Raw genomic sequence first — 18,990 nt, 5'->3', positions numbered from 1 at the left:
TCTAGCTACTTTTTCTGCACTTGTTTTGCCGCGCATTGACGCTCGATCGCATACATACATATTATCCCGCGGCTGCGTCGCAAAAAAGTGCGCGCGCCGGATAAAAATTTCGACGAAGAGGGTAGGGGGTAGCTCGGGTTCAGTCGCCCCTCGAAAAACTTTTCGGCCGCCCCATCGAAGCGGATGTATATATATAGTGCAGGCACTGCCATCTATACAGGCCAGCTGTGCACGCGAGTGTACAGAGCTCGCGGCACTTTCTTATGCTCTTTCGCGGTTCGTCGAACGGCCGCGATTGCTCCGGGCGCGGAAATTGAGCTGGTACTTTTCGGCCAGTTTCTCCCTCCTTTCTCCTCTGCTGCTGCTGCTGCTGCTGCAACCTCTCGATTGATATATCAGAACGGCAGCGGCTGCTGCTGCGGGTGAAAACTTGGCGAATTCAGTTTTAGCTCGAGTTACGAATGGTTAAATATGATAATGAAAGTACGGGGAGAGGGAGATGAAGAAATTGAAATTGGCCGAGCTGAAATACATAAATCGCAGGCCCGTCGAGGATAAGATTACTCGGCGGAGAGCTGGAGAGCTCGCTCGCGATGAACGGGGCTGCGGAGAAAAATGTTGAGGAGGATTATTTATATACGTCCTCGGTGCGTTTTCGATGGTCTGACGCGCCAGCGTTATGAAGCTTTGAAATAGGGCTGCACGCGGGGTCAGGAGCAGAGGAGATTTTTATGAGAGTTTTGTGTGGTCTTGGTTTCGAAAATTTTCGACACACAAATTTTACTGCGCGATCGCCTAAAAAACACGAATGACGCAAATGCCACTTGCTTTTTACGAAGAGCGTGTGCTATAGTAAAAAGAAGTAATAAAAAAATGCAATAATTTTCTCTCTTCAAGTACGTTCGATTTTTTGCATAGTTATTCGGCCCACCGCGCGAAATAAGTAAACTCAGCTTTACCGTTTCCGAATTTTCTTTGGTTCAGAGAACTCGGAAATTAATAAAGCGAATTTACCTATACACTGTGCGAGAATAACATTTCAATTCGTAAATCATACTATATAATTGAATCCAGCTAATTTAAGCACCACCGTTACCGCATACACGATTACATTTTGTAGCTATATCTGCTGAAAATAGCTTCTTTCTCCGAAAGATCTTATTCCGATCTAGAATTGGAACAGTATATACGGATATCTAATTATTGCATTACCAACAACGGCGGACGGAAACTGCGGGCTCGTACATGTACGAGCTATCCGCGCAGAGGAAAGGAGCAAGAGCTCTGCCGGTTTATTTTCGTCGAGAGCTAGCTAGGCTGCAGAGAAAAGCAATAACCGAAATTACAAGGAGACGACGTATATGTATGACCTACGGTCGACGGGCATGTACGCTCTCGCTCGCCCGCTCGCGAGGGCTGATTTATTCGATTTCGAGAAACCGACAATTTTATACTTTAATAAAGCCCACTGCAGCGCGGCAGCTATATACGGAGAGGGGAATTTATACCGCCGCGAAGCGCTGCACGGCGAGCTTCTCAAAAAGCTCGCCCTTTCCGTGAAATCTTATAAAGGATCGAGATCTATACGAATGTTTACGACAGCTAAAATGCGAATTCTCGAATCGCATTTTCGAAAAGGACGACGACGCATTCGCATAACACGATCAGAAGATCGATCCGAATCTCCGTGCCCTTAGTCGAAGATTCGCTGATGATACGACGCAGTGGCGGTGCATTAATATACGAGCATTAATACGGGAGTGGTGTCGAAGTGCAGCGGATGTCTGCGCGTGCGCATGGAGGATATTATACGCGGAAGCTGTGCGGGGTGTCGCTTCGGTATCCCACAGGACAATCGTCACACATATGTTTGCGCGCGACGGATGCGCGCAATTCCACGGGGCACTGCGCAATATCCGAGAGACACCTACAATATCTACCGGATATACGTGTATTATCGTCGTGATTATTAATGACTGTGTCTCCGCGCGTACTTCGCCGAGCTTCAGGATTATGCGCTCGACTTTTTTCGTAACCCAATTATAGTAGACTGACCTATAGCTAAACTAAATAGAAACTCTATAGCTTTGTCGTATAAGAGGCAGAATAGTAGATCGATCCAACCGACACGTGGACCGTGAAAAGTACAAGCTCTCTTGGCGAATTCCGGTGGGAAGGAAGAAGTCGCGCGCGCGAGCCTAATTTCCTCGCTCGGTATCGTATTCCGATAAGTTCAGCCGCGACATACCTCGTGGCCAGTGCTAGAGCATCGATGGAATACCTACCGCTGCCAACTACGCGAGCTATCCTCGCGCCCACGGGAAACTAACGTCGCAAGTATGTGTCAGATTGGGGACTACGTGACTAGGGACTACTACATGACTACGGCTCTCGTGTGATACGTACGCTGTGTAATAAGTATTTCCACACGAGACGTGCAGTGTGCCAGCCGGAGAGGACAGGTGTTTCTTATATCAAGCTAGCGCAGTATAGCTGCTTCTCGATCAGCGATCGCTCGCCGAGATTTCGCGGTTAATCCGGGCCGTATTTGCTGAGTACAGCTGATCGTTGGATTATTCGGTACGGTGATGTGAAACACGAGTTGAATCCTATCTCATCACCGACCGCCTGACGCGATACTGACTTTTCCACTTCTTTCGAACCCACATACATCCTGTATACATACCACACACACACACACACACACTCACACACACAGAGCCACAATTCCTTTTCTCATCCGCATGCAGGAGGAAGGATAAAAGGCAAATGCTCGTCGCGGCTGAGTAAATCCGAAAGACACACGCCTACGCGGATGAGCCTCGGCTTTCAAATCGCTTCTCGCTGCGGGAGTGCTCGCATTCATTTCGAATGCGTCCTCGTCGCGCGTTGCAATTTTTCCGCGGCGCGCACTTTCTTTGACGCGTCCTTCTGTTTTTTCTCTACTTTTTCTTCTCCTCCTACTTCTTCATTCGCGTTGAAATAATCCAAAAGACGTGTGTCTGCTAATATACTGCCGGAGACACAGGCCGACTCCGATGATGCATTTTTCAAGGGGTCGCGGATTCCCCGCGTAGCTGCGGGGCGAATTCGCGGAAGAAAATATGCATATATATGTAACTTTCCGGAATGCTATCCCGTATTAATCTTAGAATGCGTTGTTGCTTATGCAAGCGCGCCGGGGCGTTTTTCACGTACTTTTACGTTTCATAAATCTCTGCGGGATGTTATTCTGTTTTGCTTATGTATAATATGCAGGCGACGCTTTGTTTATAATTTATCGCGTCTGCCCGGTGTAATGGAGTATGTACGCTTGTACAAGAGTCTCTCCGAGGATTCAGATAACAAAGTGCTCGAGAATTAAGGAGAAGCGGCTGCCACTGCACGCACTTTTGGAAAACAGCAATGCGTCAGCGGCTGTTTTCCAAAAGTATGGATTTCAGGGGCGTCGGAAAAGAGAAAAAAAGGCAGCCGACTTCTGCATAAAATCAGCCATAAAGCTCCAAGTTGCCAGCGCGGCGTACATATCCGATACTTGGCGAAAAGTTCGCGCCTTCGCGTCGCCGTTCCTTCCTCCGCGCGCCGCCAGCTCTTCGTCTCTCCCTCCCTCTCGTGCTATTCCGCGCGTGCTTTATTCGCCATTAGAGTTTTTTCCTCCCCAACCTCTATCTGTATACCTATATATACGAGTCGTCGAGAGAGCTGCTAGACATATGGGGAATTCTACGAGAAAAATGCACTTTTCTGGTTGCAGAAAGCGAAAAAAGCGCAACTTTGTGTTTAGAACAATGCAAAACCACGTCCCACGTTTTATAGGCCCCTCAAATTCGTCGAAAAATATCCATTGTTCAACGACATGTACCAAAAGCATAAGGGCACAAACAGAAAAAAATCACGAACATTGCAGGATTTTTCGAATCCAAGAAATTTGTATCTTTTTTCATGATTTTTCCGCATTTTCGATTGTGCGTAACTTTTGACCAAATCGAGCATTTTCAACGCATATAGTTTTTAAATTGAATCTCTTTTCCCGTTCTTTCATTCTACCGCAATACATTTTCGGTTTGTGCAACCAGAAAAGTGCATTTTACTCGTAGAATCCCCCATATACCCTCACCCACCCAGTCAAAGTGCCCGAGCGATTCGTTCCCTCTCGCTCGCTTCTTTTTGTTCATCTCCCTACTGTAGCTATAAGTTTCGAGCCGAAGCAGGGGAGGACGACGAGAGGAGAGGAGGAATAGCCGACGAAGTGTGTAACGACTCTTTCGAGATTTTCGCGTCGGCGGCGGCGGCCGAGAGGGAAGTTTCAGAGGCGTCGATCGAACCTACGAAAAGATACGGTCTGCGCGCAGACAGAGATATTCGACCGCAGCTATACGACGATATTCGCGATATATATATATATTACGAAAAGCTCGCTCCATCGCTCGGTGAACTTTGCTCGTAACTCGTAAAACGCATTCCCCTATACGTAACGCTATACGCAATACTCCGCTTTTCTTATTGCTGTGCATAGAAACATTAGAGTACGGATCTCTCTCAGATTTTTGCCGCGCGCGCATCGATTGCTTCCCTAAATTTTCCAGCGTCAAGCTCGAGGAATTCAATAGAGCGGATTTAATGCAGAGCCATTGGGCACGAGGAGCCGTAATGAAAGCGAGTGCCCTCGCTGCGCATTATTCCGGCAAAAGTTAAGAGTTTCCCTTCGAATAATTCACAGGCGACTGCGGCGGAGTCCCGCATTCGAACGCATCCGTCTTTCTTATTTCCCCAGTGTCTTCCTCTCTTTCTCTCCTTCTTCCTCCCGATGTTAATACCAACCCGTTCGATCTTCGCCTGCAGTTTCTCTTTTTTTCTCTCTCACTCCCACTCGTATTTTTGTCCAGCGTCGAGTTTTCCTGATCTGCTTCTCGCACTCTATCCCAGGAGCGGCGAAATTGCATAAACTTTTCAAATAAGTCCGAATCGAATCTTTTCTAAAAAGTCGGCCACCGCACACAACGCCCCGCGCCCGCGAAAGTTCGAGCGGCGAAGGTTATTAAATCGCAGTCGCGCTGCACATACATATAGACAACTTATACACACGTGTTTTCACGAATAACTGTAATACAACTTCGCGGCCCGACGCGTTTTCCTTTCTACATCGACAGCTGCGGATGTGCGCTGGCTTTGAATCCCCATTTCTCTCTGTGCAGTCGAAAGGATGAGTACTTTAATCCGACCTGATTGAATAATTGATAGGTAATCCGAAGTCGTATAATAGTAATAGCGAGAAGTATCGCTGATGCATTAATTCAACAAGGCACTTATTTTGAGACTTGCGAGCTTGTAATACGTCAGGGGTTATACGCGCAAAAGAGAGAGAGGGAGGGAGAGAGGACCGTGTGTCATATAAAAGACTATCTACGTGAAAGACCCGTCATGCGCACGGCGGCGTTACACTTATTCATCTGGAGTGACGCATGATCTGCTTGCCGACTGCAGCGTATATCTCTATGCCAGGAGATTTATGTATAGTATAGCGCATATTCAACAAATGGACTCGTCCGACATTTTTCTCATAGGATTACAGCGGATCCCTTTTGCAGTCAAGACGGCAGACGTTTGTTCTTCTTTGAAGTATAACGTATGTACCGGGAGTGTATAGATGTATAGCGAAGGTGCAAATTGAAGATCCGATATTCGTAAGATTATCGAGTTGCAGTTATCAACGACGCTTATAATGTATATTGTAAGGTTATCGTTTCTGAGGTATCTGTGAATTGAAAAATTCAAGAAAGAATAAAGACGCGAATTTTTTTATCAAATTTCATCATCGGTTTCAGATAAAGCCCGCGGGTCACTTGTTTTCTCTGACGAATCCAAGCTTCTTTCTCCGAAAGAACGCGTCCCTTATACACTCTAAACCTAAAATTGGAAATCAGGAAGTGAAAAGATTAAAACCTACATTTTAAACTTTATAAGTATTTAAAAGTAAATTGTATCCTCACAGAGAATTAATTGATGGATTTTAATCTTTATGCAAATCAATTTTACAGATTTACACTTAATTGTAATGCTATCATTTTGCGAATATCAATCACTTTTTAATATTCATAAAGTTTAAAAAATAGGTTTTAATCTTTTCACTTCCTGATTTTCAACTTTGGGTTTAGAGTGTACGTCAACGTGCATTTTTAATACCGACCGACTCTTTTTAATATAAGCTTTCTAGCTGATTAAAAGATAAGTCACTCGCTAGTACAATGCCGTCGTTTCGAAATAAAGCTCCCATCAAAAGCAGAAAAAAAGTCTTAAAACATCCGAGGACGTTATACACGCCCACACAAAAGAACTGTTACGTAGCGAGCGCAAGGTTGATAGAATTTTCAAAAATGCGCATCGAAAAAGCTCCATACTAGCACGCAGCGCTGGGAATCGTTATTTTTTTTGTTCTCTTTTCGAAGTCGGCCGACAAAACGAAACCACGGCTCTCGTTTTCCGGGCTAACAATGCGCCCATACGGCGGAACAAACGGATACAGCAGCTACATACGGATATAATCTATTTACCAGTTGAACAACAAAAGCTTTTTGTAGGACAAACCTTTTCCACTGGCAGCAACGTTGGATTTTGCGGACCGCCGCTCGTCTCTACTGGTCCATTCGAGCACGGATCTGAAATGGAGCAAAGTCGAAATTAAAAAAAAGTGGCATATTGTAACGCGCGCGTGTGTATATACGTGGAAAAAAATCATTGTGTTCTTTGAATGCCCGTATACCGACACGGATGTACACACCTTTACTGTATCTCTTTTCCATCGCGGCTCGGATTATAACGAACAGTTCTATGTCAAAGCGGCTGAGGCTCATCTTTCCTACAATTTTTTTCAGCTCGACTTTTTGCTCTCACACGTCATGCATACGAGTCGGTATTCTCGAGGAAGAAGACGTACCGGAGCTTAATTTATTTCCCGGCGTCGTCAGGCTGCACGCATTAATTCTTTCCTCCGCCGTCGCCGCCGTCGGGGAGAGACGAGCCATATGCGTCAGCAATTTCAGCAAACTGCTTATTTATATTCATGCACACGTGATGTGCATCAGCACAGGGGATCTCGATTCTAAAACTCCCGAGAAGTTGTTCTAAAAATACACACAGTGTTTTCGAAACGCTCCGCCACCGCCGCAAATGAGTCGGAAAGAACCGGATATTTGCAGTGCGGGAGCTACGGGGGGGGGAGAGAGAGACGTGCGCGCGTAAAATGAAAACGATAGCTCATAAATGTCGGCATAAAAATCAATGAACGCGCGCGCGATAGGGATAACGCTCTTAACATACATCGGCATCGCGAAATAAGCGTCGCGCGCTCGCGCGAGCTGCCTGAAAAAGAAGGCTGCCCACCGGGGAAAAGCTGACGCCGCCACCGCAAAAAGAGGCGGGAAAACGCTCCCGCCCGCTTCCCTGGCTCATAAATGTCCCCGACGTATAAATCCCCTTAGAGGTAAATAAACATAAATTTCTCCTATGGTATGCGCTGCTTCGCGTGTGTATTACGTCGATTACATACACATGCACATGACAATTATTTTTTACTCTTGTATACGTCGGGAAGTAATACACTGCGCGTAGAGTTTGACTCCAATGCGTAAAATTCGCGTTTCACGAGGGAGGAAGTGAGCTGAGCTTGCCACTTTGTCTGCGATATCTCGTCCCTATATAGGAATAAATATGTACAGATATCTGCGTGTAAAGAGAGAGAGAGAGAGAGAGAGAGAGAGAGAGAGAGAGAGAGAGAGAGAGAGAGAGAGAGAGAGAGAGAGAGAGAGAGAGAGAGAGAGAGAGAGAGAGAGAGAGAGAGAGAGAGAGAGAGAGAGAGAGAGAGAGAGAGAGAGAGAGAGAGAGAGAGAGAGAGAGAGAGAGAGAGAGGAACACGGATCATTGAACTGCTGTGGTGCACGCGCGAGTCGAGAGCGCGTTTGAAGTCCGTTCGCTCGGAGGACTTTCTTTACGCATGGCTTTGTGGCCTATACGCGTGTTTGTACTCGGAATTTGATGCTTCGATCAAACGGTCGTCGATCGAGTGAAGTTTGCGAAACTGCGCCGCGTTCAGCGAGAAAAAATAACTATACGATACCTTTGCTCGTTCGCGTAACTTTCTCTCGGGCTTCTGATCGGCCGGGAATTTCTCTGATTTTTCTTCGACGATTCTCGGTAATCAAATTCAATTATCGCGATCGTATTTTTACATGTAATTATGAATGCATGCGAATTTGTTAAATCTCTCTCTGGAATAAGAGACAACCATATAGCGACTTTTTTGTCGCCGCGCGTAATCACGTTACCCTTTGCTCCCGCTCGTTTCCAAGAACTAATTATACTAATTTTATTACGTAATCATTTTAATTTAAATTCAATCACTGGATCTGTGCGATGTACAGTCGATCTACGAAGCCGTATATAATAAAAGCACATTATTATTGCTATATATATGCAAATCCAGAAAAAACCCGATACTTCAGGGGGTTTGAGTGAACAAATTTGAAATTTGAAAGCACACCTACCTGACCAACTTTTTTGGGTTTTTCAGGTCATATAGAACCCAAAAAACCTTGAGTTCCCAAGATTAGTAAATACCTATTTTTTGCCGGGCAGTTTAAATTCTCTTATGGGAATTTAACACGGGGAAAAATATCGAAAACAAGCCACGATTCAACTTTACCCACATAGTGTATGAAGGCGCAATCCAAAAATGTGTATTGCTAGGATCGAAGTATTAAAAGAGAGCTTTAATTTAAGGGCTGGTGAGTTGAAAATGGTTGCCTGGGTAAAAAGTTGTCTAGGCTTGAAAATAGTAAAAAGTCACGAAGAGTAAGATGTTTTACGAAATTCAGCGGTTTTTGTCTTATTCTTAAAATTCTTATAACTTTTGTTATAACAAAACTCAAATTAAAGCTCTTTTCTTCTATTTTTTGTTTAAAAAATTCGGATTAACATTTTAATTTTACTAGCAGCTATATATATGCCTATTAATTATGGCCGTTTTTTGGCCGTTTTCATCGTCGTATATATATATATATATATATATATATATATATATATATATATATATATATATATATATATATATATATATATATATATATATATATATATATATCGACTGATCGTAAAATAAAAATGTTAATCTAAATTTTCAAACCGAAATCGGAAGAATAGAGTTACAATTTGAGCCCCAGATCGTCGAAATTGACTAATCGGATCAAAAGTTATAAGGATTTAAAAAATGGGAAAAATCGCTGATTTTCGTAAAAAATCGATTGGTGATTTTTTGCCATTTTCAAGCGTAGACAACTTTTAACCTAGGCAATCATTTTTAACCCTGTTTTTTCCTGGTTTTTTCTGGATTTGCACATATAATAACGCTTTGGCAATATATCAATAACTGAAACATGAAATTTAATCCCTGCACGGCATAGCCGAATCCATAATTTTCCCTAGCAAAAACTCGTTACACACAACCACGGAGTAGAGAAGCATATAGCCTCGTCTTTAACTCATATATATCCCGCTGGTCGGTTGGAAATTTGCGATTCTAAACAGCAACACGCAGTTACTGTACTATACCGTATACTCTTCGCCGTAGAAAGAGAGTCGGCAGATCCTTATCGCGCAATTAGATCCAACAAGAAATGATTGGGATTGCGGATAAGTACACCTCCCTCTCACCCTCCCCCCCTCTCTAGCAGCTGTATTCAAATTCCACGACGCAGCTCTGCATGTGCTGCAGCAAATACCGCCAAGAGAGAGAGAATTTTACGGTTGACTCGCACGTGCTTTCGTGCTTGGGCCCCGTATATATTTCTGCGCGGATTCCTCGACTGCGCCGGAGAAACTTTATTTACGCGCTTTTTTCTAGCCTCCGTCTCTCTGCTGGTGCAATACGAGTGTGTACACCCGACGCGCTGTGGATGATGCGTTCGTTCGTCTTTCTTACACGTGTGTATACACTCGCTACAGTAGCCGACTGGGCTTTTTTATAATGCAACAAGCTCATCCTACGTGTTATTTCTTGGCGGCTTGATAAAACTTTTCAGAATCCACTGGCAGCTTACTCACACCGTTGGGAGATGAAGAGAGTAAATACGGCCGCGGGAAATTCGCCTGAGTGGTATACACGTGATTTCCGAGAGTAGACTATATAACTGCAGCCGTGTACCGCTGCTAGCTGCAGCGAAATAACTTATTAAGCTGGAAGTCGGCGGTGGCGGCCGAGGCTCGCAAGTTTATCGCGGCTAGATTGAAAAAGATTGGCTGGAAATGGAAATACGCGCGACGCGCGTTGTAATAATTTTTCGAATACGTTTGCACGCGCGCGCGAATTATTTTCTTATTAAACCCAACGGCCGTTAATGCACACACACGAGAGCTTATAAACAACGACGATAAGTCGTGATCTACTACTGCGGCGAAATATGTCTTTATTATTCTCCCGTTAAATATATGCGCGCGCGCACACATAAACAGATCGATTATGTAGCCGAGGTAAAAAGAGTGCCGGAAGCAGCGCTAATTCACGTCGTTCGGATCTGAAAAGAATGAAATATCGCGGCCGGCGCGCGCACCGTCCGTTATATATACCTATACCATCGGCAGATAGCGCATTATATAAGCTGTATATAGCTACACACAAACGATACCGTTAAGAGAGGAATAATGCGCGATCACGAAGCCGTGGAGCAATCAGTGCCTACTCTCGGTGTGCTGCGCGCGCGAGATTATGCGCCGGAGGATGGAAGGAAAAATTAATAACGAACGAAAATGAAGGCTCGAAAATTCCTCGGGGCGAACCTGTTCTTTTCACCATGTAATTAAGTGTCTTGTCTATATATGTGCGGAAAAAATTCCTCACAGTAGAGCATTATACTACCTTATCTCGTTTCTTTTTCTCTGACTGAGTTTTCTTTTCTCGCGAGTCTCTTCAGAGACGACGGCGAAACTTACTATATGCTCTTACTCGCCGCAGAGTTATGCGTATTTCTACTTTGTTTTTCAGATTTCGCCTTTGGCCGAGGCGATGAAGTGCTCTTTGCGACTTTAGATCCGCGCGTTCAAACGCAGCCGCCACGAGCCCGCGGCATATCTGGAGCGTGAAAAGGGCCGGCGAACAGTATTATTGGCACGGACACGTTTTTTTCGCCCTCCCTGCGGCTAACGATTCATCGTTTGAGATGTCGGCGAAGCTGGGCACTTTGACGGTTTCACTTTTTAAACGACGGTTTGTAAACATGTGCTTTTGTTTTGCGGGTAATTTATCGTATCTCATATGTAAACGTGGGCGCTGACTGAAGCGGATGAAAACCGCTTTAGGCGAGTATTAGAAAATAAGACTCTGCAAAAAATCTTGATGATATTTTACGCACGAGGATCCGTTTGAATTACCGCATTTAAGAGCAAGCGACTAACGTTTAGCGTATGGTCGATGCCATGCGAAAAGTTTGTGTCTTGTCCTTAATACAGATGCACGGAGAGAAGTGTATCACTAAAAATTACTATATTTTCTCCTAATCGAGAGGCAAACTCAACCTATGCAGAAAACCTAGTATGTTTGTGTGAATATTTACTATACATTCATCAAAAATTGCTATACCAGTATAGTAAAAATTGCACTCCGCTCTGACTCGCTGTGTTCCGTCGGTAAAAAGTTATCGACAGAGCTCAAAAATTCGTCGTAATTAAACCCGACGACAGAAATTCGCCTATTCACTTACTGCCGCTAGGGGGTGTCTCGGAAACTCCACTCGCAAGTGACGAAAAACTGTTCCGTTAGTATATAAGGAACTTCCAGATCGGAACATTATATATAAATATAAATGCGATTAGTCTAGCGATGCGTTGTTAGGTTGCGACATGTGAAATGTGTAATAATTCGGCATTAGCTTGCGATATATGTAAATTAGGTTATCATATAAGAAATTAATTCTATGGGATGCGACTTTCGTTCTTAAACCGCGAGATTGAATGTGACAAATAAATAATGAAAGTTCTCCCCTCCAACACGCTACAAACATAAATGAGAGAAGAAATATTAACAAACGACAAAATGAAAGGGACAAAAATACATTTTTAAAAAGATTTTATCCATAAAATTTGATATGCGGTATAGTAAAAATTGCTATGTAGGATAGTAAAATCTGGTGATCTGAAATTTTATACCGTATACTAAAATTTAATATAAGTCGAGTTTGTCTCCTCGTTACTATACAGTATAGTAATTTTTGATGAAAATTGTAGGAATATTTAGTGGTACATTTCTCTCCGTGTAGCGAAACGTTATAAGTACCAGTCGCTCTTCGCTGCGGCGCGGCTGTTGCACCAAAAGCTAATCGCCCTACATACCTCTCTTTCATCTTATTAGAATGTTGAAACTCCATTGAATTTATAAATATACATACAATATAATAATCTGTCATTTTGGGACGCATATCACTGCGAAATACATCGACAGATTTAAATTAAAATACGTCACAATTTTTACTTTCAACGATAGACGAGAGTGTCTCTCTCATAGATTGCGACTTTTGAAAATATAATTGTCCTTCTGTCAATATGGCAACTCTCTCTCTCTCCCTCCCCCTTCTCTCTCTCTCTCTCTCTCTTTCTCTCTATCTCTCCCTCCTCTCTCTCTCTCTCTCTCTCTCTCTCTCTCTCTCTCTCTCTCCTGCGGCATTGGAAGCGATTTTTTCGAGCACGTTATCCAATTAGTCGAAGCTTTGCTTTTTTCCGAAGCTTCGGTCGATACATACACGCGCTGCAAAAAATTAATGACACAACGGCCAGGTATGGTAGCCGAGAGCCGCGGCGAGTAGGAAATCGATTTGCAGCGAGTAAGAAGTAGTATGATTGAGTGTGGCAAGGAAAAAGGGCTCTCTGCTGCGTTCGATCTCGCCTCCCCCTTTCCTCTTCACCCCTTCGAGCTCTCTGACGAGTGCTGGCTCTAGAATAAACATTGAATATCGGGCGCTTCAGCGAAATCACTTTTTGCAACGCTTCTCGGGGAAGAGGATTGTGAGTATGTGCAGAGTATATGTTACACTTACGCTGGATAAATATAGCATGCAGTATCGTACTTTTGGCATCACGGACGGATTCTCTTTTAGGCGCTTTGGTTTTTAGCTGGTTTATTTTTACTGGTAAAAAATACTGGAAGTCCAGGATTTCGGAGATAGGCAGCCGTTAGTGGAAAATTTAACAAGCACAGAGAGTAAAATAAACAGTTTTATTTTTCTATGTGACGACCGCAGACAGTAAGCCGTAGCTTCTCGTAAGAATGTACCAATTAATCTGCGTGTTAAAATTTGAAGTAAATGAACAATTATTTGTATGTATTTTGATTTACTATACTAAAAAAAATTTATTACAACTTATAAATTTTTTTTTATTTTGGTGAATCGTTTGTCTCAATTATTAAATTTTAACAAATCTTTTCTTTTTTAAAGTATAAATATTGAGTAATTAGCAAAAAATATTTTCTCGATTAAAGAACTTTTTTTATTATAACAAACATTAACGTTTATTGTTATGTAAGCAAAAGTTTAAATTAAAATAAGCTATTTATTTAAACTATGGCGGATATGACTCGATGACATATCTAAATATTCGTTTTGCTATAATCAAATAGTCATTTAGTGATAGTAAATAAATGCTACTTAAAAAAGTGGAATCATATTATGTAAACTTAATGATTTTTCAAGCGCCTTTGCTTATTCACATTTAAGTATTGTTGAACAGTATACCGACGGTCGAGAAGGAGAATTAGCTAGTTCAGAACAAGTTTCGGAAATCATTAGCAGCGACGAGTAGCAGAGTGTAAATATTGATCTTCGAGATGTGATCCGATGAATTTTAATGCTCGCCGAGAAGTATCTCATTTGAATCCTATTAAAAGTGCCCAAATGAAAAATGCGGTATAAAAAGATCACATGTATTTTGCGGATATAGCAGAAATTATGACTTGGAGCCCGGATAACTTATATTAAGGAAGAAAAAATAAGGGTTGTATCATTACAAATATTTGGTTTTTAAATTAATAATTTTATTATAATCCAATGTGTAAGTCCAAATATAAAATATTTACAAATATACATTAATACAATTGCAGACGTGCACAATCTTCGCAGTTGAAAGCGTACCCAATTAGCTTTCTTACAATCATGTAAGAAAAAATATTGCCGGTAACATCCTCGACGAGGTTCCCCCGGTCCATCGTAGATTGGTAATAGTTCTTCGCGCGTTCGAAGGCTTCGATTATGTCTACAAAGTAAATTGAAAAGTAGCTGAGATTAAACCTCACGAATCTTCCCTTGAATTCGCGGTGCCGCATGAGCGTTGCTACCTTGCACTGACATTTTTCTAAGAGTTCGAATATCGTGAAGTTCTCGGTGAATCTGATAGATCTCGCCATTTCGATCTCTTCGACGCAATCTTGAAAAAAATCGAACAGCTTCGGGTACCTTTCCTCGGTGAGCTTGGATGCCGCTGAAGAATCCGCTTTCAGAGCCAGTGTCTTGATTATTAGTACCAAGCCTGGATTGTGTAGATTTTGGCGACATATGATATCGAGTATCGTCGAGCCCTCGTTATCTTCGGCGAAAACATCCGCACCGAATTTCAAAAGTATTTATAACTTCTCCAGCGTGCTTTTGTCGTCCCGACTAAAGCAGCGATGTTTGACAAGAGCGTGTAGCGCGGTTTCACCAAGATCTCAAGTCAATATTCGCGTCCCGTTTAAGCAAAGTTGACAGCATCGCCGGGTTCTCGCATTCTTGATTGACGAAGTACAACGGAGATTCGTTGTTCAATCCTAGCGCATTGAAATTAGCGCCATGGTCCAACAAAAGATTGACCAGATCGATCTTTCCTCTCTTGGCGGCGCAGTGTATTGACTCGTACGCGCCCACGAGTACCTCACGAGGTGAGACGCCCTTCTCAATTAATAATCTGGCCAGATCGACGTGTTCCTTATCAGGGCACAATGTCAAGCAACGTAAGACGTTGAAACCGCCAGTATCCGTGACGTTGATATCTGATCCGTAACTCATCAGCAAGGACAGCAATTCGTCAGCTTCGTTAGTGCGCGCTGCATCGAGTAGTGGTGTTATGCCGGCGAAACGAGTAGTGTTGACCTCGGCTCCTTTTTCGAGGAGCATTTTAACCGCCTTGACTCGGCCATTTTGTCCGGCCCGATGCAGAACAGAGTGGCGATCAGATTCTCGAGCTGTCACATCAGCACCATGGTTTATCACTGTACCGATCAATTGCTCGTTCCACGCCGAAGTGTACATCCTGAGGAGTGAATGGAGCACTGTCGACTTCTTGGTGAATCCGTAGAGCGAGCTCGGCAGTCCGTATAACTCGTTGACGTCGGCGCCAGAGCTAACGAGCAGCTCGGCTGAATCCTCGTAGTTGCTTACGACTGCGATCCACAAGAGCGAGAGCTTGGATCTCTTTAGAAGCAGCTTGCCGAGGACACGTTTTCGCCTCCAAATCATCTTGAATATGGAGTTCTTGTCGCTGAGCTTCTCCGGGGTGTTGATACATTTCCTAATCTCGACGCTGCTGAGACGATGCTTGTGGAAGATCTTGATGAGAGTTTGGAACAGTTTCTGAGCGTAGTACTTTACCCGCTTGTCGTTGTACGGATCACGCCTCGTACGATTCAGGCAATAAGGAGCGCAACCAACCTTGCGTATAGTACTAGGCATTACAATGTAATCACGACTGGACTGCATCTTGGCGTGGTTGATTGTCTGCTGATTATCTCCTAGCGAAGTGACGACTGTTTGATAGTTAGAATATAACTGATTTGCGAGATATCATGCCAGCTTTATAATATTAGCCCTCTGGTGGAAGAGAGATGTATATTACATGGCCTGCGCATGCGCACAGTGGAGTGATCCGGAAATAAGGGTAGGGGAATTCGGAGAGTACACCTCGGATCAGCGTACCTGCATAAGGGATGCTAATGGCTGTGAGCGGAGTCGTTCGACCTGCAGCGTACAGTTACGATCGTATAACAAAGGATTTTCTCAAAAAACTGACCTAATGGCAACGTTGCTCTAAAAGTACTACAATAAAGTGGCGACAGATACAAACTTGGGTTTTTCCGACATTAGTCTAGATGCGCTAAAAGTCTACCGATACTTCCTTACAATAGTTTTAGACACACCTTCGTCATAAATTTCGAGATACAACGGTACTCTGAATATCTAGAACTAACTTAAGACGATTTCGCATGCTAATATGTATATCACTGAAAAATATTCCTTAGATCCAAATAAATATATTTGTACAAAATATTTTATGTTCATACTAGCAAACATTTATTTAATTGCGCATCATAACATACGTTTTCGTAAATATCTTTCAAAATCCAATATATCAAGGTGTTATCCACCACTTAAGTAAACGTTTACTTAAATCACATATTGCTTTTTTAAATTAAACTAAATACTTATTTGAATACAAAATTCTAATTTATTAAAATACGATTTCAAATTTTTACTAAATCATTTACTTAATTTAAATTTTTACATTTATAATCAACAAAGCCTTTATATAAAACCAATTATTTGAATAATTTTGTCTCAACGACTTAATATAACTAAACCATTTCTTATTTTTAAGTATAGATCTTAAAGTTTTCATCAAATATCATCCCATTTTAGCAATATTATTTTGAATAATATATTCCTCAACATTAATTATTTTTTGAGTAATTTTGCTTCCTCCTAGAGGAAGCTTTGTAATAGCAAAATTGTAAGTTTCGCTAAAATTTTGTAGAAACGCATTTGGAGGTGTTTTGAGTTCGAATCATGCGTTTTTAGAAAATGTCCCTGCGGATGGCTGTGTACATATACCGTTATTAATTATTCTGGACCCACGCGACCGATCGTAATAAAATTTGACATGCATATATGTTTTCTGATTCTGAATTCGGGAATTTTTATTATGATTCTTACCATTATATGGCCATCTTATAGCCATTTTTCGATTTTTGAAAAAATATTTTTGCTTTTTTTGATGATATGTTTTATACAGTATATTCAACAATAGTGAAGGACTATTACCAATCTACGATAGACCGCACGGAGAAAATAAACCGTCGGGATTACTGAAGTGAGTTCAGTAACTCCTGTTCAGTAAGAGCTACTGTTGAGTTCAGTAGATACTACTGAACTTTTCGGTTACCGTTACGGAGGCACACTTGTGTAGTGCTAACGGCATACACTTAAGTGATTTTTCCTAGTGCAAAAGTGATTGATGGCAAAGAAGTATTTCTTATTATACCTATATATGTGATATTTGTAGCAACAAAATAAATAATGGATAATTTTACACGTGACATGTTACAAGCGTGGAATTTAGGAGGTTTTATTGAAAGGTTTGAAAGTAAGTTTTGATCTTAAGCTAACTTTCAATTTTTGTATTGGTTATATAGAATTTAATATTATTTATTTCAAGAAAAATAGTCTGAGTAAAATATCATTAGTAAAGTAGAACTTAAAATAGTATAAGAATTTGGTTTGCTTCTACATCACTCCGGGTTATGTATTAAGCTGGTTTATATTATAAACATTAGATCATTGTTGTAACATAAATCATGGCACTCAGGGCTTTGAAACTGTGTATACTAGTTAGAAATAGCCTAATCTAATTTAAAATCGAAGCATTCCACTGCACTTAAGGTTCGAATGAGAAATACTTTATACGCAGTTTCAATTTTTGGTCTACGATGACAGAGATTGTCATTACTAACACATTTTGGACATTTTTACATGAACCATGGCACTGAGGGATTTAAAAATGTGTATACTAGTTAGAAATAGCCTAATCTAGTATAAAATCAAAGCATTTATCTGTACTCAAGGTTTGATTGGGACTTGACCAAAAATACTTTATACACAGTTTCACTTCTTCGTCAACGATGAAAGAGATTGTCACTTCTGATACATTTTGGACTTTTTTACATGAACCATGACACTCAGGGCTTTGAAAATTTGTATAGTTCCTTGAAATAACCTTATCTAATATAAAATCAAAGGATTGCAATGTAATCATGGTTAGATTGGGACTTGACCAACAATAGTTAAAATAGTTTTAAAGAGATTTTTTTGTTTTTAGTATATTTTAAACTGTTTTACATAAACTAAAAGACTTGAGGCTTTGAAATTATGCATACTACTTTGTGATGGTTTCCCTTAATATATTATTAAGTTGAATCAATTCAATTATGGTTGTATGTGGATCTTACTAACAAACTGAATGCCTGCTTTCTAACTTCTGTCTAGCTTGGAACTGAGTGTTTAATATTACACATTTGAAATGTCCTTCTTTAGTATAATATTAACGTAATTTCATGCAATACGGTTTATCTGAATAATGCAGAGTAAAATAGTTAGTGGCGGGATCATGTTGAATTATTAATTCATTATAAATTTTAATTTGAGAATTTAATAAAATCATTTTCGGTTTAACAATCACGTATGATTGTTTGCAGAGGCTGGTGTGGACCAAGAGATATTTGAAAATATTGATGAGAGTTTGGTGAATGTATTGTTTGCTAATACTAAATATGGTTTTAAGCACAAATTTGTGCTTAGATTGGAGTCATGGAAAACCAATCCAAGTCTCCCTCCTTTAATCACCGCAAACGTCCAACATCCACTAACTCCTTCTGACGTAAATTCATCTGATGCTAATGTAAGTGCGAATCTATCAAATCTTTCGAATGATAATGTTGTGAATATCAATGGGCATACAGTGAATGTGATCGCCGTCGTTAGTCAGTATTATTTTCCTAAAAATAGGTTTTACTATATTTTTTTACAATAGTTACTTTTAATTTCATTTTAAACTCTAGCTGAAAAAAAGAAATCTACAATTGATTTATTGAAATCTACAGTAAGGAGTAAAATAGTGCTAGCGACGTTTGAGAAGAAATAAATCTTAAAC

The 18,990-nt window shown here is 41.4% G+C and overlaps 1 protein-coding gene across 5 annotated transcripts in view; it reads right to left on the bottom strand.

The window, feature by feature from the left end:
* The window catches only part of LOC107980810, a 321,278-nt gene that overhangs the window by 6,595 nt on the left and 295,693 nt on the right, over positions 1 to 18,990 (bottom strand). For all 5 annotated transcript variants that reach the window (XM_031925614.1, XM_031925613.1, XM_031925619.1 and 2 more), the window contains one exon: positions 6,586 to 6,656. In XM_031925614.1, the coding sequence (XP_031781474.1) occupies positions 6,633 to 6,656 (24 nt within the window). In that variant the 3' untranslated portion in view covers positions 6,586 to 6,632. The remainder of the gene's footprint in view (positions 1 to 6,585; positions 6,657 to 18,990) is intronic.

Source organism: Nasonia vitripennis (genome assembly GCF_009193385.2).
Source record: "Nasonia vitripennis strain AsymCx chromosome 3 unlocalized genomic scaffold, Nvit_psr_1.1 chr3_random0004, whole genome shotgun sequence".
NCBI lineage: Eukaryota > Metazoa > Arthropoda > Insecta > Hymenoptera > Pteromalidae > Nasonia > Nasonia vitripennis.
This window is presented reverse-complemented; position numbering and strand designations above follow the sequence as displayed.